The following is a 21,064-nucleotide window of genomic DNA, read 5'->3' as shown; positions in this document are numbered from 1 at the left end:
TCACGATGGTGTGATCACTCACCTAGAGCCAGACATCCTGGAATGTGAAGTGAAGTGGGCCATAGAAAGCATCACTAGAAACAAAGGTAATGGAGGTGATGGAATTCTAGAGGAGCTATTTCAAATCCTGAAAGATGATGCTGTGAAAGCGCTGCACTCAATAAGCCAACAAATTTGGAAAACTCAGCAGTGACCACAGGACTGGAAAAGTCAGTTTTCATTCCAATCCCAAGGAAAGGCAATGCCAAAGAATGCTCAAATTACTCCACAACTGCACTCATCTAACACGCTGGTAAAGTAATGCTCAAAATTCTCCAAGCCAGGCTTCAACAGTACATGAACCATGAACTTCGAGATGCTCAAGCTGGTTTTAGAAAAGGCAGAGAAACCAGAGATCAAATTGCCAACATGCACTGGTTCAACGAAAAAGCAAGAGAATTCCAGAAAAAACATCTATTTCTGCTTTATTGACTATGCCAAAGCCTTTGACTGTGTGGATCTCAATAAACTGTGGAAGATCCTGAAAGAAATGGGAATACCAGATATCTGACCTCCTCTTGAGAAACCTGTATGCAGGTCAGGAAGCTACAGTTAGAATTGGACATGGAATAACAGACTGGTTCCAAATAGGAAAAGGAGTACGTCAAGGCTGTATATTGTCACCCTGCTTATTTAACTTCTATGCAGAGTACATCATGAGAAACGCTGGGCTGGAAGAAGCACAAACTGAAATCAATACTGCCAGGAGAAATCTCAATAACCTCAGATATGCAGATGACACCACCCTTATGGCAGAAAGTGAAGAGGAACTAAAAAGCCTCTTTATGAAAGTGAAAGAGGAGAGTGAAAAAGTTGGCTTAAAGCTCTGGTTCCATCACTTCATGGGAAATAGATGGGGAAAAAGTGGAAACAGTGTCGGATTTTTTTTTTTTTTTTTTTGCTCCAAAATCACTGCAGATGGTGACAGCAGCCATGAAATTAAAAGACACTTACTCCTTGGAAGAAAATACGACCAACCTAGATAGCATATTGAAAAGTAGAGACATTATTTTGCCAACAAAGGTCCGTCTAGTCAAGGCTATGGTTTTTCCAGTGGTCATGTATGGATGTGAGAGTTGGACTGTGAAGAAAGCTGAGCGCCAAAGAATTGATGCTTTTGAACTGTGGTGTTAGAGAAGACTCTTGAGAGTCCCTTGGACTGCAAGGAGGTCCAACCAGTCCATCCTAAAGGAGATCAGTCTTGGGTGTTCTTTGGAAGGACTGATGATGAAGCTGAAACTCCAGTACTTTGGCCAACTCATGGGAAGAGCTGACTCATTGGAAAAGACTCTGATGCTGGGAGAGATTGGGGGCAGGTGGGGAAGGGGACGACAGAGGTTGAGATGGCTGGATGGCATCACCGTCTCAAGGAGCATGAGTTTGATGGGAGTTAGTGATGAACATGGAAGCCTGACATGCTTCAGTCCATGGGGTCGCAAAGAGTGGGACATGACTGATCGAATGAACTGAACTGAAAATGAAATGAAACTCTCTGAATTACATGCAACATTAAGTAACATATCCAGAGAATAATGATATTTTTACCTTATTACTATTATTATCAGAAAATTAGAGCAAAACATCGATTCCTTAATGTCATTATTGCAAAAATTTCACATCATTCTGAACAAACTACTTACTATTTCAAACTCAATCTGTCTACATCTAAATTCATGTTCTCCCCTAAAATTGTGCTCTTTTCTATCTCAGCTAAGCTCTAAGGTCTTACTCTGTAACCATTTAGCTCCACCTTTGCCTAATTTTACTGCATTCCCTGCTGATTTCCAAATAAATCATGCATTATACATATTGAAGGAGGAAACAGACAGAGCTGGACTCCATCTTAGGCCTGTTCATGCTGATCATGCTCAGCCACCTCCCGAACTCTGTGCTTAGTGCCTATGAAACTACAATAGAAGGATAAGACCCCCCTCTGGACAGGGGAATCTTGAAGATCACATCCAGGTTACTCATGGCCTAAGAAAAAATATACTCTAATCACCCCTGCCTCCGGACAGGTCATAAATTCTTTCTGTATCTATTGGAATGTAACCACAGGCTTATTGATTATTAACTGTTTGAACACATAACACATGAATGATGGGGTTATTGTGATTGTATTTACCCTTCCTTTATTTTATGTAAGTCTCAAGGAAATTGGGGTGGTGGGTTCGGACACATACTCATGGGGTATAAAAGATTTTCACAAATGCTGGTTGGGGTCCTTGGCTAAGAAGAAACTCTGCCTTTGGCCCGCTGGTGTAATAAACTGCGCTCCACTATCTGCATTGTCCTTCTGAGTGAGTTTGTTTCCCGGAACATGTGGCTATAACAATATATGTATGTGTACATGTGGGTTACCTAGGTGGCACTAGTGGCAAAAAACCCACCTGCCAATGCAAAAGAAACAAAAGACATGAGTTCAACCCCTGGGTTGGGAAGATCCCCTGGAGGAGGAAATGTGTACATGTACATAAAATTTTCTTTAAAGAAAAATCTTTCCACTAGTCTCTAGATCCAATTTCATTTTCTAACCACCCCTCACTTAAAGTACCATTGTACTATGCCTTAGGTATTTCTTGTCTTGTCTTGTCTATAATGTTATCTTTCTCCATCAGTCTTTACACAAATCCATTCTCCTCACTATAGCTAATATCTGTTCTGGAATAAACGGGATCGTATCATCACAACTTTCTCCTTCTCTTGTGTCTACTTTTAGAACTCCAATGGATTCACTTATAATTATAAGTAAAATTATTATCCATTCCAGTAAACCTTGTTCCCTACACACCTTCTCAGTTTCATTAGCATTTGATTTACACTGGCCTTCATGCAGACTCTTGGTCATGTTTGATATATACTTCTCATCATGGAGACTTCATCTGCTCCCTCCATTTGGAATAATCCCCTTGCCTCAACATTGCTCATAGTCCTTGGCTTAGAGTAGAGACCCTATAAAAGTGTACTGAGTAAATAAATGGATGAATGAATAATGATTAAAGCAATTAGTACCTCAGACATATTACATATGCATTACAGATATCCGTCATAGAATTATAGAAAAATTAATTCATTAGCAGAGGTACAGTAATTTATAGAAGAATCAATGTCTCTGACTGATTAAAGCAATTACAATTAAATTATAAACCAGAATAACCATAATGGGTTAGTTTAGAGGTGGCAGTTCATTTTACATTGCTCTTATTGCCTTACATTTTACAGCAAAATCCAAAGAAAATAAATGTCCCTAATGCATTTTATATAAAAATATTAGTCTTTACTGGTGCTTCTCCCATGGCTCATCACGTAAAGAATTTGCCTGAAATACAGGAAACACAAGAGACACGAGTTTGATCCCTGAGTCAGGAAGATTGCCTGGAGAAAGGAATGGCAACCCACTCTAGCATCCTTGCTTGAAAAAATCCTGTGGATAGAGGAGCCTGGTGGACTCCGGTCCAAAGGGTTACAAAAAGTTGGACAGAACTGAGAGACTGAGCACATATTAGTCTTTACTAAAGTGACTTTGACCCAAGTTTTTTTTTTTTTTTTTCTTTTTAAATAAGTGTCTGTTGTAACTTTCCAATGTGGAGAATAAGAATGAGGTGATAAAATTTGATAAACCTATTCTGACATACAATTTTTCATTTATTTTAGAAGCATCTCTTCAAATAACTCTTTATATTAAACCTGTTCCAAGTGATTTTGAATCTCAAATCTGAAAGAATGTTCACAAAATACTTAAGAAATGCATTTTAGAAGTCCCAGTGAGGATATTTTATTTTTTCTAGTGCAGTTTTACAATATAATTCAATGGATTAATATACTTAGTATAATTAATTGATTAGTATAATATATTCAAGTACATATGCTACCAAATTTAGCATGCATAAGTGTTTTGAGAAGAGAGTCTATTCTGAGATTCTCTGAGGTTAGAATATCATTTTGCCTTTGTACATACTTTTGAAATCTACTTGCTCTTATACATCTTTAAAGAAAGTGTGTCACACTTTTTAAAATACATACTTTTGTTCTTTGCTAGAGCAATATATATTTGCAAGTTAGTATAGATCCAAAAAAGAAATCCCATTTGAAATATGGGTATAATAATCATAAAACCATATAATTCTGAATGAGATTATATTCTAAGTCATTGATTTAAAAAAATATCTATTATTTGTTTACTCTAGAAAGACACATCAGCAATCTTAAATTGCAGCATTTCATATCACAATGTGTTTGTTCAGGGTCAAGAAGGAGTACCACTAGCTGACATATCTCTGGGGGAATGTGATTGAATCTTATCTGTTTTCAAAGGGCTTTCTCATAGGTTTCTAGTTATTCATTATTAGCAATTCAATTATTGAGCAGTTGTTACTATAATTAATCTTCTCCAGTAATGAGAAAGGGTTAGTAGAAAATCTAAAATTACAGAGTTCCTTTGTAAGGATGCTGGCATTATCTAACTTTTAACTTTATCATGGGCATTGCATTGAATTTTTTTCCCTAATAAATAGAAGCTGATTTTCTTACTGTTTTTAGAATGTATTGGGTTGCCCAAAAAGTTCATTCAGATTTCTTTAAGATGTTACAAAAAACCCAAATGTACTTTTTAGCCAACCCAATAAATTAGCATCTGTAATTTTGGTTCATGCTATGGAATGAAGCAGTTAGCTTTATGTATCAAACGAAGACTCCTGAAAGTCCCTTGGACAGCAAGGAGATCAAACATAGCAATCTTAAAGGAAATCAATCCTGAATAGTCACTGGACAGACTGATGCTGAAACTCCAGTATTTTGGTCATCTGACTCAAACAGATGACTTATTGGAAAAGTCCCTGCTGCTGGGAAAGATCGAGGACAGAAGGAGAAGAGGGTGTCAGAGGATGAGATGGATGGACAGTGTCACTGATGCAATGAACGTGAACTTGGGCAAACTGGGAGATGCTGAAGGACAGGGAAGCCTGACGTGCTACAGTCCACGGGGTTGCAAAGAGCCGAACACAACTGAGTGGCTGAACAACAAAAAACTAAAACACATTACAAATGCTTTCAAATGTCACACTTTTGGGGACCTGCTTTCAAAAAAACACATTTAAATGGGCTGGATAAAAGGATTATTGGGTTTAATGGATCCAGGGAGCTCTCAGTGATAAACACACATTGCTTACACTGGCTTGGGTCCAGTGTCAGTAATTCATTGGACAATATTCCTTTTAGTTTTCTTTCTCTGGGAATATATCTCACTTTGTATTATCAAATGAATGCCCATGAAATTAGTATTTAATAAATTATATTTGACAAAGATCTTAGTTTGAATTTAAATCTTGGAAAGTTAGAGCATAAATTGAATTTTTTCCCAAGTTCAGTATCACTGGGAAGGAAATTGGATGGCATCTCCTTTAAAGTGTTCCTCATCTGATAATAGACAGAAGCTTTAGAGGTTTTAAAATATGTGTGTGCATTCTGGTAATTTTTATATTATGAGAATGAAAATACATGCTGGATTTTTTTTTCCTTTGGTCTAAAATACTATCCAATTCTTTATATAACCAAAGAGGCTAAAAGTCCAGTTAAGATTATTTTCTAAAAGTAGACCTAGCAGTTAGAAATATGAAGTACCTATAGCCAAGGAAATGCTTACTGTGCTTTCTAGAACTTAAATTAGCTAAAGTGAGGCAGAAAGATAACAAAATTTGAGACAGAGAGAATACTAGACAAAGAAACAGGAGAGAGGTGAAATCAGAATATAAGACAGAGTTCAGTGAAACATATTTTAAAAATGAGAAGAATAAAGTAATTGAAAAGTATTCAGATATGAGTGAAGAAAGATAAATAAGAAGGAGCTAAAGGAAGCTTCTTTTTTAAAAAATGAAACTAATAAAAATTAAGAAAAATTTGAAGGAGGTAAATAAAAGATAGGAAAAAAAAAGAAAGAAAAGGTGAGGCTTCCCTGGCTGCTCAGTGGTAAAGAATCCACCTACCAATGCAGAGTCATGCATTAGGATCCCTGATCCTGAAGATTCTACATGCTGTGAAGCAACTAAGCCCATGTACTGAGCCTGTGCTCTAGATCCCAGGAGCCACAACTACTGAGCCCACGAGTTGCAGTTACTGAAACCTCACCCCCCAGAGCCCTTCTCTACAACAGGAGAGGCCACTTCAATGAGAATCCTGTGTACTTCAATGAAGATTAGTCCTTGCCCGCAACTAGAGAAAGCCCTTGTGCAGCAACAAAGACCCAGCAAGCCAAAAATTAATGAAAAAATAAATAAATAAAATTATTAAAAAACTGAAATGGTATAAATTCTATGCTTGACACTTTAATAAATGCAGCTGAAAAGTTCACAGGATAGATGGGCTGAAAATCATTCAAAGAATTGTAGTATGCAGAAATATGTGTGTAGAAAGTATAGTGATTGTTCAAAGAAATTGTCAATTTAATATAGTGTGTGATTATATGTGTGGCCTGTGTGTTTGTGTAAATGTTTTCAGATAAAAGAAACCAAAGGAAATATTGATTAATGACAATGTAACATTGTTTATCTTGTCTATTTTATTTGAAAATAGTAGTACTTATTATAATATACCCCAAATATATTTTAATCATTTCCTATATGCTAGAAAGCATGGTAAACAATTTATATAGATGCCATCAGTTAATCCTAACAGCAATCAAATCAGAGTTGCTGTATCCTGTTTAATAGATGGAAATCTAAGTCAGAGAGATCATATAATTTATCAAAAATCACATATTGATCTTGCCAGGATTTGCACAGTCTATTTGATTCCAAAGCTCAAGCTTTAACTACTGTGCCAGAGATGATCTTTCATATCCCACATACCAATGCTTCATCATTAATCCTCTCATGTTTCCCTTTGCTTTGACTGCACATAGGAATTTATATGTACCAGATTTAAATCTAAAGTAACTCCTTATCCTTTTTCCATGTAGCTCTAAAGTGTCTCATCCTATGTCTTTCTTCCACTAACTACATCTGATACAGTCTGTAGCACACCTCTAGGAAGGCAACATAAATGTCATCTCTTTAACTTCAGCCTCTCACAATCTATATACAGTATATACGTGTTAGCCCTTTTGCTGATGTTTCATATAATGTAGGCATTAATATACATGAGGTCAAGAAATATATCTTATTCGTATTTTGAACCCCAAATGTAGCACAGAACTGGTATATGCTAATAAATATATGTAAAATAAAAGAACATATAGTAGAAATTGATAATAATTTCCATCATTCTCTTAAGGTTCCATGGATTGATGTTCATATCATTATACTTTCATGACTACTGTAGCACTTTATACTCAGGTTGCAAAAGCCAGGCTGCCCAAGCTAGGATTAAGATTCTTAGATGTAAGGGCTGTATGACTTTACGTGAGATAGCTTTATATCTTTAAAGCTTCAGTTTCCTCAACTGGAAAATGGGAACAACAATAGAATTTATCTTATGGTGTTTTACTGAACATGAGATAGATTAAATAATATATATTTTACTGAACATTCCTTTCTTCTTGCTCTACTAGAAATATGGCTATTCCCAGAAGATGCTACTTTTCTGTAGCTCTCTCAGTGCCTCACCGGGATGGCGGTTGCTTTATTATATCCTTACATTACTAGGACTTAAGGTGGGGTGTGTATTCTTAAGCTTACTCTTCTTTACCTATTAGTACTGCCACCATATTAAAAAGAAAAGAAAGATTTAAAACAAGAAAGGAAAAAGTTAAAAAAAAAAAACCTTTTTATATCTTCAAATACCCTGCATTTCCTCTTCCTCCACTCTCGAAACTTCTGCAAATTTTCATTCTCAACATTACCTCAAATCATCCCTATCAATGCCACAAGTGAATGCCATGTTGTTAATTCAATATTCCATTCTCACATTTCATCTTACTTGATTAGACTTGACACAGCTGATCACTTTCTCCTTTAGATGTCTTCTTCCTATGACTTTTAGTAAACCACTCTCATCTAGTTTTCCTCTCATTAATTATCTTCACATATTAATGTTCTTTTTTATTCTTTCTTATCTTCCTAGACTATATGATCACTGTGTTTATGGTTCATTTCTAGCCACATTTGTTCCTTTGATGATTGTTGACCACGTTGATCATTCAGACTCTCCTGATGCTTAAAACAAATATACTAGTATCAAATATACTTAAATGCTATATTTTTTGTTTTCTCTTTATCCAACACACCAGCAAACTCTATTGATGTACCTCAAAAATGCATTGACAGCCAACCATATTTACCACCTCTGTCATTAAAACCTGGTCTAAGCTATCTTTATTTTCTGCCTGGAATATCGTTAATACATTTCTCACTGGTCACCTTGATCTTAACTGATGATTCTCAATACAAGTGTCAAGGCAATTTTTTTAAAACTTGTGTGAAATCATTTCACTCCTCTACTTGAAACATTCCGGTAGTTTTTCATCTCACTGAGAGAAAAAGACAATGTCCTCCACTGCCTGCAAGGCCTGGGCAATTTGCCTTCACCCATGTCAACTTTCTGATCTTATCTCTTTCCCCTTTACCTCACTCTGCCCCACATTTCACCCACCACAGTTTGCTTGCAATTGTGTTTTACAAACAGAATAGGCATGTCTCCATCTCAATTCCCTTTCACTTACTGTGATCACTGTCTTCAATGCTCTTCTAGGAATCTCCATAATTTTCCCATAATCTTCTCTGAAATTTACACCAAGGGTACTTCTTTTTTTTTTGTTTGTTTTTGTTTTTGTTTTTGTTTTTTTAGTCTGGATTTTTTATTTATTTTTTTTTTAATTTTAAAATCTTTAATTCTTACATGTGTTCCCAAACATGAACCCCCCTCCCACCTCCCTCCCCATAACATCTCTGTGGGTCATCCCCATGCACCAGCCCCAAGCACGCTGTATCCTGCGTCAGACATAGACTAGCGATTCAATTCTTACATGATAGTATACATGATAGAATGCCATTCTCCCATATCATCCCACCCTCTCCCTCTCCCTCTGAGTCCAAAAGTCCATTATAGACAGCTGCGTCTTTTTTCCTGTCTTGCATACAGGGTCGTCATTGCCATCTTTCTAAATTCCATATATATGTGTTAGTATACTGTATTGGTGTTTTTCTTTCTGGCTTACTTCACTCTGTATAATCGGCTCCAGTTTCGTCCATCTCATCAGAACTGATTCAAATGAATTCTTTTTAACAGCTGAGTAATACTCCATTGTGTATATGTACCACAGCTTTCTTATCCATTCATCTGCTGATGGACATCTAGGTTGTTTCCATGTCCTGGCTATTATAATCAGCGCTGCGATGAACATTGGGGTACATGTGTCTCTTTCAATTCTGGTTTCCTCGGTGTGTATGCCCAGCAGTGGGATTGCTGGGTCATAAGGGAGTTCTATTTGCAATTTTTTAAGGAATCTCCACACTGTTCTCCATAGTGGCTGTACTAGTTTGCATTCCCACCAACAGTGTAGGAGGGTTCCCTTTTCTCCACACCCTCTCCAGCATTTATTGCTTGCAGATTTTTGGATCGCAGCCATTCTGACTGGTGTGAAGTGGTACCTCATTGCGGTTTTGATTTGCATTTCTCTGATAATGAGTGATGTTGAGCATCTTTTCATGTGTTTGTTAGCCATCCATATGTCTTCTTTGGAGAAATGTCTATTTGGTTCTTTGGCCCATTTTTTGATTGGGCCGTTTATTTTTCTGGAATTGAGCTGCATAAGTTGCTTGTATATTTTTGAGATTAGCTGTTTGTCAGTTGCTTCATTTGCTATTATTTTCTCCCATTCAGAAGGCTGTCTTTTCACCTTGCTGATATTTTCCTTTGTTGTGCAGAAGCTTTTAATTTTAATTAGATCCCATTTGTTTATTTTTGCTTTTTAGTAAGTTCTTCCCACACTTTCCTATTTAAAATTATGTTCCCCAAAATATCCCTTTCCCTGCTTATTTTTTTTTGACATAACCTTTTTCATATACTAATATACTACATAATTTTCTTAGTGGTTGGATTATTTTCTGTATCCTTCAAATATCAAGCAAACCTCAGAAAAATAAGGATTTTTTTTTTTTTTTTTGGTCTATTTTGCTGTTTGCTGTATCGGGACTTCCTTGGGGGCTCAGTGGTAAAGAATTTCCTGCAAAGCAGAAGACACAGGAGATGGAGGTTTGATCCTTGGATTGGGAAAATCCCTTTGAGAAGGTCATGACAACCCACTCCAGTATTCTTGCTTGGAAAATCCCACAGGCAGAGGAGCCTGACTGGCTCCAGTTCATGGGGTCACAAAGAGTTGGACATCTAAACCACTAAGCATGCACATATCTGCAGTTTGTAGAACAAGGCTTGGCATCTAGTAGCCGTTTAAAAGCATTTGTATAAAACTATATAAGCTTCTATAACTGGAATGTAATGATATAGGATGTGTATTACTCATGAACATACATCATATGTATCAAATATAAGTATATTAATAAAACATGACTAGAGTGTGTATTATCTGTAAGCTGTCACATAGAAATCATCCAATAAATATTAGCTATAATTGTTAGAAAGTTTATATGTGCACAGTAGACATTACATATGCTTGCTATACCTGAAGAATGAATGAATTAAAAATTAGCATAATGTATTATTCATGTTACGTTAAAATGCTGTAGCTTTTCCTCTATGAGGATACCAGCAGAATTGCATTCTATGCATTCAACGGACCAACTGTGGCCAAATTCTAGATATAACAATACAAAATATTGATGATTGAGTTAGTATTGCCCTTTTCATACATGATCTAAGAAGCCTGAACAACTGTCATCAGTATTCCAACTATTCAATAAAGCCACTTAATAAACTCAGAGTGGCTGAACAGTCATCACTGAGCAGGCTGATTGAGCAGCCCTGAGGGGCAGTATAGTATCTTATAAGAGCAGGTAAAGATTGGTATCTGGAACTAAGAGGCTGATGTCAGAAACAACTGGTGCAGTGTGATCCACCAACATTATGAACAAAATGCCCAGAACAACTGCTAATAATCAGAAAAAGAAACGCACTGAAGAAAGGATAGATTCACTTTGAGTTTTATACAAAGACTTTTCTAAATGATGCACCCTCAAGGGATAAAAACCGAGTCTCTAAAAAATTATATAATTTACCTAAACTCTGTTTTCCTATCGAATCCTAAAAAGGTTGCTATGTGCAATATCTCCATAGCAGAGATAATTATTGACTGCTTTGGTTCCTATGTCAATATTGAGCAGTGTCATAGAAATCAAACCCTCACTAAAGGTGTCTTTGAATTACTGTTTGAACTCCAAGTACTATCATAAAGGTTACCTACTTGCTCCTATATTATTAAATGACACTTCATCTCTCAGTTCTATTTTTCTTTATGGAAGGCATACTAATTTAAATAATCACTAACTGGGTCATTCTGCCAGGTACTGAGGGAAACAAAACGTAAACGATATTTTCTGTGTTCAGAAATTTACAATCTAAACATAGAAACAAACATTATTTGACTTAATATAAAGGGGAAGATGGACATTAATTATACCAGTTCCCTTAAGGTGTAATTGACAAACATAATTGTATATTTTTAAAGTGCACAATATATGACTTGGCACTGATAGACTGTAAAATGAATGATTACCAGAACCAAGTTAATTAACATAACCTAACACAACCATCACCTCAATAGTTCTTTTTTTTTTTTTTTAGTGTGGTAAGAGTACTTAAAATCTATTCTATTAGCAAGTTTCCAGCATATAATACTACAATATTATTAACTATAGTCACCATGTTGTACATTAGATTTACCAAACTTATCCATCTTATAACTAAATGTTTGCACCCTTTAACCAACCTTTCCTCACTTAACATGATTAGTAACAACATCAAGGAGTAATGAGCAATTTGGTTTCAAGGTATAATTAGAGTTGAGCAAAATCTTCTCTGAACAGGTCATAAAACAGCATATATAATCCTCAATTCTAAGATATATACATCTTAAATTAGAGCACCAGTATTCAGGATTGTTCAGGTTTTCCAAAATTTCCAGTTCTTTACCTTGAAAAATAAAAATTTATCCTGCAAACATTTTCTGACTACTTCACTCCAAAATCTTCAGCAGATTTTGCATTTGTATTCTCCCAAAACACACGCACTATATATGCACCTATGATTATATAAATCATCGTATTGACTATATACCTCATTATTATACTTGAATGAAATAACTGCCTCATTTCTGTTTCCCTAATATTTTTCATGGAGTTGATATTCACTAAAATGCAAACTAAATAAATGTTCTATAGAGAAGTGAAAATGTGGTCTAGAGAAAAAGAATATGTACAGTGGACATGTAATAATTTGAAAGTACTGTGAAAGGGAAGCTAGAGAAAGCAGAACATGACCAAGGAGAGGACCTTTATAATTACTCAAACTGGCTCATTATAAAATATGACTCTTTATGGAAATACAAACAAAAGTGGGGCAATTTCAAAATCACGAACCAGAGAAAGGTAGAATATTCACCAGGAAGATCATGTCTGATATATAGACAATCAGGAAAGTCAGTTCTAAGAATCACTGAGGAAAGGAAAGTTGCAAGAAAAGTAGATCAATAATGTTGTTTGCTGAAATGCTACAAAATTATAGGATTTGTCCAAGAAAGTAGTCATTGGAGACTTTAGAGAGTGCACTTTCAGTAGAGATGTGAGAAAACCCAAATTGCAGAGCTTAAGGGATATGGTGCAGAAGTCATGGTAACAAGTACGGAGATTTGATGGGAAAAGACCCAACTAAGATAAGCCACTCTATTGTGAGTTGTATCCGAGCCAAGCAAGATTATAATTACACTTTTGCTCAATTTCAATTTTTATTAAGAACAGTTAAAACGGATTCTACCTTCTCACACAATTTGGATGTGAGTATTTTATGTTTCAATGGGTTCATTTTTTTAAGGTTGTTAGAACCAAAGAGGGAACCATCTACCCTACTGGTGATCGTTAATTGTATTATATTACTTATATAGTGAATTAGACCTACTTCTTTCCCTTTCTCAACAGGACAAATGAAAGTATCTGAAATATCAGTACTTAGCTATTCTATGGAGAAGGCAATGGCACCTCACTCCAGTCCTCTTGCCTGGAAAATCCCATGGACAGAGGAGCCTGGTAGGTTGCAGTCCATGGGGTCGCACAGATTTGGACACGACTGAAGTGACTTAGCAGCAGCAACAGGTATTCTAAGTTACCTTGGAAATAACATTTTTGGGATGTGGGTGTGTGTATGTATTGGCACAGAGAAAAAAGTACACTAATTGTTCTTACGTTTCTCAGAGTTTATTTATGTATTTGCTTTTTTCACTCTTTATCTCTCTGGCTCCCAGGATGTACAGATGGCCTTTAATCAAGCCTATTGCTAGTGTTCAGAGAAACTACTGAAGCAATCCTTCTAGGCAAAGGGTCAGAGTATAGAGAAGCTGCAAAGTTAACATTTTTGAACTTGCTTACTGAGAAATCGTTGCTGAAACAAGAAAAGATATGCCTTTTCAAACCTCTGCCCTAAAACAAAATCCAATTTGGAGGTACAGGATCTACAAGATTGCTCACCTTCAAAAAAGAGGAAATAAGAGGAAATAAGGTTGTACCCAAGTGTGGGTACAAACTAAAGCAGAAGACACGCCAAGCTTTTATCTGGAAATGAAATTTAGACATTTAGAAATGAAATTTAGAAAATTTTACTGGAGTAAGTACAGGTGTGAGAGTTGTACCATAAAGAAGGCTGAGTGTCAAAGAATTGATGCTTTTGAACTGTGGTGTTGGAGAAGACTCTTCAGAATCCTTGGACTGCAAGGAGATCAAACCAGTCCATTCTAAAGGAAATCAGTCCTGAATATTCATTGGAAAGACTGATGCTGAAGCTCCAATACTTTGGCCAATTGATGCGAAGAGGCGACTCATTGGAAAAGACCTTGATGCTGGGAAACATTGAAGGCAGGAGGAGAAGGGAACGACAAAGGTTGAAATGGTTGCATGGCATCACTGACTCGATGGACATGAGTTTGAACAGGTTCCAGGAGATGGTGAAGGACAAGGAAGTCTGGTGCACTGCATTCCATAGGGTTGAAAAGAGTCGGAGATGACTCAGTGGCTGAACAACAACAGCAAAGCACTGAAAGTGCTGTTTCTTGGCATATTAATCTAAATATCCCATAACAACATAATCTAGATGGCATATATATATATATATGCCATATATATATGCATATATATATGGCATATATATATATATCTCCAAAAGTTTATAAAGCTTCAAGAAAAAATGACAAACAGAATTTAAAAACTCAGCCTGTAGAAAAAACAACAAAATTACTCTGAAAACTTGAATTTAACATCTCTGAATAAAAATACACTCTCTAAGATGGAAAAAGTGAAAGGGGTAGATAAGAAAATATGCCTTTATTATATTAAGATTAAAATTTGCATAAAATATATGCTATGTGTGGTTTCAAAATGTGTTATCTATTATGTATGACTGTGTGCATATATATTGTTCAATTTCCCTTGATTTGTGTGCTGCCTTAAGAAATATTATTTAAATGAAAAATGTTTCAGAGACAAGTTCATTGAAAATTACTTAGATAGGGTTTCCAATAATCATCTTTAATTATAATTGAAACAGACTCAAAAGAAACTATTGCACTGTACTATATTCAGAGAAATAAAATCAGTCCTTGGAAGTGGAAACTCAACACTTTGGGCGCCTGATGCAAAGAGCCAACTCATTGGAAAAGACCCTGCTGCTGGGAAAGATTGAAGGTGAGAGGAGAAGAGGATGAGAGAGGATGAGCTGGTTGGATGGCATCACTGATGTGAAAGACGTGAGTTTGAGTAGGCTCTGGGAGTTGGTGATGGACAGGGAAGCCTGGAGTGCTGCAGTCCATGGGGTTACAGAGTCAGACATGACTGAGCAACTAACTGAACTGATGTTCAGAGAAATATAATGTTAACAAGAGGAAGATGACCTGAACTAAACTTCGAAATAGCAAACTGAAAAAAAAGAAAGTTTGCAAACATTTCCAGAATAATACTATGGGGACCATATGTATCCCACAAATAGACCAGTACAGTCCATGAGCAAGGATATTGCTTTAACAGTGCCCTATGTGACAGTCTGTAATAATGTGGAAACATGAACAATTAAGATTTTTTAATTCTTCTTGCAGAAGAGTTAAGTTTATGTAGCCAATTCTTCTTAAGGTATCTAAAGAGGGGAAACATCATTCTAAGAAACATAAAAGTTTCAGCTCTTTGGGTGTTTTTATTTTCCTTATAATGCTATTATTAGTATTATAATTTGTATGTCATTCTCTTTTAAGTTTATTAGTATAAACCATTGTCACTCTACTGTTTGACCTCCAGACATACTTGATAAAAATGAAGTTTCCAGGCTTAAATGTCAGATCTTAGAAAATTTTAGTCTCAGACGTTAAAACATGGCTATACCTTTAATCAGAGAAGGCAATGGAACCCCACTCCAGTACTCTTGCCTGGAGAATCCCATGGACAGAGGAGCCTAGTGGGCTGAAGTCCATGGGGTCGCTAAGAGTCGAACACAACTGAGCGACTTCACTTTCACTTTCCATTTTCATGCACTGGAGAAGGAAATGGCAATCCACTCCAGTGTTCTTGCCTGGAGAATCCCAGGGATGGGGGAGCCTGGTGGGCTGCCATCTATGGGGTCACATAGAATAGGACACTACTGAAGCGATTTGGTGGCAGTAGCAGCAGCATACCTTTAATGATGACATATCTATCTCATCACTGACTTTCTATGAATTAATGGATTACCTAACAAGCCTAACAATACACCTGGAAATGTTCCTCAATTTTCATTTCAGGCTTCATTTGAATTAGTAAGCCCTTCAAAGAAAAAATATAGTCGTTAATACTTTGAAAAATAAAGTGGGGACTTTCCAGTTGGTCCAGTGGTTAAGGATCCACCTTTCAATGCAGGTAAAGTGAATTTTATGCCTGGTTAGAAATCTAAGATCCCACATACCATGGGGCAACTAAACCCGTGTGCTACAGCTACTGAGCCTGCATGCTCTAGAGTCAGTGCTGTGCAACCAGAATGAGTCCATGAGCCACAGTGAAGAGTGCTCATGCCACAGTGAAGACCCAATACAGCCAAAATAATAACAATAAAATAAAATGCAATTTAACAAAGTTAAGTCTTCAAAGAAGTGAAAGTGTTAGTTGCTCAATCATGACCAACTCTTTAAAATTCCATGGGCTATAGCCTGCCAGGCTCCTCTGTCCATGGAATTTTCCAGGCAAGAATACTGGAGTTAACATTCCCTTTGCCAAGGGATCTTTCCAACCCATGGATTGAACTCATGTCTCCTGCATTGCAGGCAGGTTCTTTACCATCTGAGCCACCAAGGGAGTCTTCAAGGTGTTCAGTAAATATGAGCAGATATAAGGAAAGTATACATAAATTGTGCACAGGAGCACAAAATACTCATTTAAAAAAAATATATATATATATATAAACATATAAAAAGAAACAATTATTTATACATAATTAGAAGTAAGAATAGAAATAAATGTAAAAAATATTTTAGTGAACACTGGTGATATGTCAGATAGTGTATTAAACTACATGAAACTGAGTTTCAGAGAGTTATTCTTAATAAGGAAATAGCCTTAGGAAGTATTAATATATGACTTTTTGAGATTGTAAACAGCATCTCTTCAGACAGTTGCTCTGGTTGTGCAGTATATAAGGATTTCATTCATCTCATAGATATATGCTAAGTTACATAATAGTTCAAGGGCAGGATGGAAGATTTTTGGCTTCTAGGCTGAAAGCCTGAGCAGTCAGGGAGAACCCTTTCCTTACAAACAACAACAACAAAAAAAGAAACCTTATGTTGACTTTCATGGTCTGCACACACTTAGGTAATCTCTTTCTAACTCTCTCTCTCTCACACACACACACACTCACACACACACTCACACACTCATTGGCACATATATTCTTTTAAAGCTCTTCTAACACTCTCTTTGATTCAAAGTTAGTTATAATGTTATGATATATGGTTGCTTTTAAAGAAATACTTTTCCTATCTGATCATGGTAGTATTATCTAGTCAATATGGACAAACTGAAAATGCAAAGAAAGTAATAAAAAGTGAAAATAAAACTTACCCCTTATATGCCATTTTCCTTCCTTCCTTCCCTTCTTTCCCCCCGCTTTCATAATTAACTAATTTATTCAAAATCAAAACAAAATAAAAAACACAAACTCCATGGGCAACTTGGTTTTTTACCTCACTGTGAATAATATGGTAGAATAAGGAAAATGGTCTTAATATCTTTTATCCCACATGATACATAATTTAACAGATAGCCCTGCCTCCTCTGCTTCCAATGGCATCTCCTGTGCAGGCTCCCCACATTCGATTTGGGATCACAGCACTTGTTCCCATTTCAATAAAACTGGCAGGACTGATAATGAATTAAACTGTATGCTAAAATAGCAATCCTAATACTTTCATATTGGGCTAAAGTGGCTACTAAAACTATAAATCAACCATGTTTTCCAATATTCTACTGGCTAGCTAAATTCTGACTTTTAAAATTTAATTTAATACTATCAATCTCAATTATATATTTATTCTTTCTTAAATCTGCAGTTATTAAACAAATGGAATCTTCATTACAAATAGGTCATCTGCAAATTTTATTATTGAATCCAAAAACTTACCCTAACAATTTAAGAAATATTGAAAGACTCAAAATTTTGCCCAATTTCTTAAGCAAAAAAAATTTGAAAACAACGATTATGCGGTAAACTTTTCTTAGAAGCTGATTCACACATGTGGATAATACTAGAATATTCCATTTAATGATAAAATATTTCTCGAATAAACAGTATTTTTTTAATTTTTAACAGTATTTTTCCTTCCAACTTCCATATGCCTAAGTAAGGAAATACACAGAATGAACACAGGAAACCTTTCATTTGGAAGTCCAGGAGAATTCTATTCTTTAACATAAGAAAAATATAAACTGCTATACTATTATAGCCTTAGAGTATTTAAAATTCTTCCACCTTCATATTTCTCTATCTTAGATCCTAACTATGTATAGAAGTAAGGTGTCAACTATCAGACAGGCTACTCCAACCAGTAAATCCAACCAGTAAACCTCTTAAACTTTTTTTCACACATTTCTGTCATGATTAGGATTATCACTACATTTTCCTTTAGTCTAACCCACGCCTGCATTCTCAAGCATTTGGATAGGAAAAATTGGCTCAAGAAACCCACATCACATATTTCAGTTGTGTTATTTTGTGCGTTAGCCATGCTTTGTTTACTCCCGATTTCATTCCTGCATAATATGGTCTCAGACTTTCATGGGGATTTTAAAAAACAGTAGCTGTGAAAACCATTTTCATGAACAATAAAATAAAAGTGATGTCACAGTCCCTTACTGAGGGAGACCGGAGAGAAGTAGGTGACCTACAGGAATGTGTTATTACTTCTAGAGGGGCATCAGAGGATGCAAGTATAGAAGGAATGCTGAAAAGCACATAAAGTTGAGAAACCTCTATAAAAAACCTGTACAAAATTTTTGTTTCTTTGCCACAGTTCTGGTCCTTTCAGTCTTCCTAGGTGTTGAGCAACTTACCTCCAGGAGGAAAGAACTAAAAAGGCTTTCTAACTGTGGCTGGAAGGTTTTCCATGAGTGCAGTGAGGGGGCAGCCTTACTGTGAAATCTAACTTGGCAGGTAAAGCTATACTCTTCTTCAGAAAGTTACTTCATGGTCAGTGGTGACCTGACGATCTTATTTTGGAAGCTATCAATACAAGCACATTTAGAGAGACCAAGAGCTGAAATGAACTTATTAAAGAAGCTAATTTATACCATTACAGGTTAAACCAGGGATGATTTCCTCCGATAACATAATCACATTGCTAAAAAGTACAGGGTTTGTGAAAGTCTAATATGAGCAATGACAGTCCTTCCATCTCAGGGTAAACACTATGAATAAAAATAGAATGCCTTATGGCATGAAGAAATATTAACACACTCATTTGCCATCTATTCTTGAGGCATAAATTAAAATGTATTATTTTACTTTAAAGTCATGCATTTTTAAGTTCCATTGATTTTTATTTTTGCTTTAAAGTAGCAATTACATTATTTATTTCTTACTAAACTTTTGACTTTGTTGTTAAACTGGAGACTCACAATCCTTATAAATGGCAATGACAGGGACGTTAAATTCAGATGTACTTGGAGTAAACACTGTGCTAATTAGCTGAACTTTCCAAGGGATTAGACTGTTGACTTTATGAAAATAGTTGAAATTGTGAATCATTCTGCAAATCCCTAATGAGGCATGATTTTCTAACTATGGAGGACAGAGAATGTTTTAATATGTATACAATTTGAACACTGTATGGGGGATAAAGTCATTCATCTATCATCAGATTATTTAATTTAGCCAAGCAAAGATCACAAAAAAACATACAAAATTCATAATCTTTGATGTCTCTAGGAGCAAATAGGTAACATGACAACAACAAATGACTAGTAAAAGTAATAAGCATAATAATAATAACAGAACAAAATAGTATTCTTCAATAGCGAACTTCTAGGATGGGAAAATTTATCCATTTTTCTTCTGTTAGATAGAGAGATCCACATTCCCATTAAGTAGTATTCAAAGACAGATGCTGTCAATATTGAAATATCTAAGATAGGTACATTTGGGTCATTGCAGATATTACATGTTAAATGGTTCCATAGAGCTTGATGGCTAATGTATCTTTACCAAATGACTGAGTTATTATTAAGGAATGACTCAAAGTCTAATGCCAAATCTTTTACACTTTTTCACTCTTTCCAAATAAAATAGTGAGGGCATTAAACCCCCCAATTTAAGTGCAAAAATCACTTATGACATCCACCTTTGATCCCTTCCAATATCTCTTCTCATAGGGAATTTTCATATTTTTCATATTCCTAATTTTATCCAAGGCTACTGTTTGTTTTTGTCTAATGGTTAGCAAATAGAATTTCATGTTGTTTATAACAGTTAGGCATTATTTTAGTGAGAATATGTAAGTGTTCAAACAGAGGCTGAACACTGGATTTTCCACCATATTGCAATCCTTATTAAGAAAGTGCATCAGATGTTACATTTGTAAGATTATTTTAATTAAAGTATATTATTGCAAGGAGTGGCCAACTTTTAAAAATGAACTACAAATTAGCATTATTCATTTCTATGATGTGCTGCATTTTCCATAGAAATCCTGGCTAACGCTAAAGATCAGAGTAAAAACACACTTACCGTCATCATATTGGCCCAAGCAGACTGTGAAGAGACAACCAAGGATAATCCCTGAAGCGAACCATTTCCAGAGAGAAAAATGTTGGAACATCTTCTGTCGGATTCCACTCGAGGTTGATCTGAAATAGAAAGAGGGAAAAAGAAATATTTGACAAGTTCATTAATCTGTTATAGGTAAACACACCTGTTACAGCACAGAAAAGCCTTAATGACTTCATAGTTAATTACCTGTGCCACACTATCCATTATCAAAGTAGCAAAATTGTTTAATGTACCAGAACTCATCTACATGAGTTTGCAGATGAGCAATCTCTAAGAAAAGACATCCATTCTATTACTTACTTTGTAAGCAAGTAAGTTGAGATGTTAACATCCTGATGACATTAGAACACCTTTAAAATTGAGACCCAGTGAGTGAATCAAATGCCAATCAGTTTAAGTCACAGAATTTATCTTCGGTATCAGTTCAGTTCAGTTCATTCGCTCAGTCGTGTCTGACTCTTTGCAACCCCATGAATCGCAGCACACCAGGCCTCCCTGTCCATCACCAACTCCCGGAGTTGACTCAGACTCACGTCCATCGAGTCAGTGATGTCATCCAGCCATCTCATCCTTTACCGTCCCGTTCTTCTCCTGC

The 21,064-nt window shown here is 35.9% G+C and overlaps 1 protein-coding gene across 1 annotated transcript in view; it reads right to left on the bottom strand.

Moving 5' to 3' along the window:
* Positions 1-20,518, bottom strand: part of PCDH15 (protocadherin related 15) — an 898,514-nt gene extending 877,996 nt beyond the window's left edge. The window contains exon 1 of the mRNA XM_052660663.1: positions 20,428-20,518. Within this exon, the coding sequence (XP_052516623.1) occupies positions 20,428-20,518 (91 nt within the window). The remainder of the gene's footprint in view (positions 1-20,427) is intronic.
* Between the last annotated feature and the right edge of the window lie 546 nt (positions 20,519-21,064).

The sequence above is a fragment of the Budorcas taxicolor genome, chromosome 23, assembly GCF_023091745.1.
Source record: "Budorcas taxicolor isolate Tak-1 chromosome 23, Takin1.1, whole genome shotgun sequence".
NCBI lineage: Eukaryota > Metazoa > Chordata > Mammalia > Artiodactyla > Bovidae > Budorcas > Budorcas taxicolor.
This window is presented reverse-complemented; position numbering and strand designations above follow the sequence as displayed.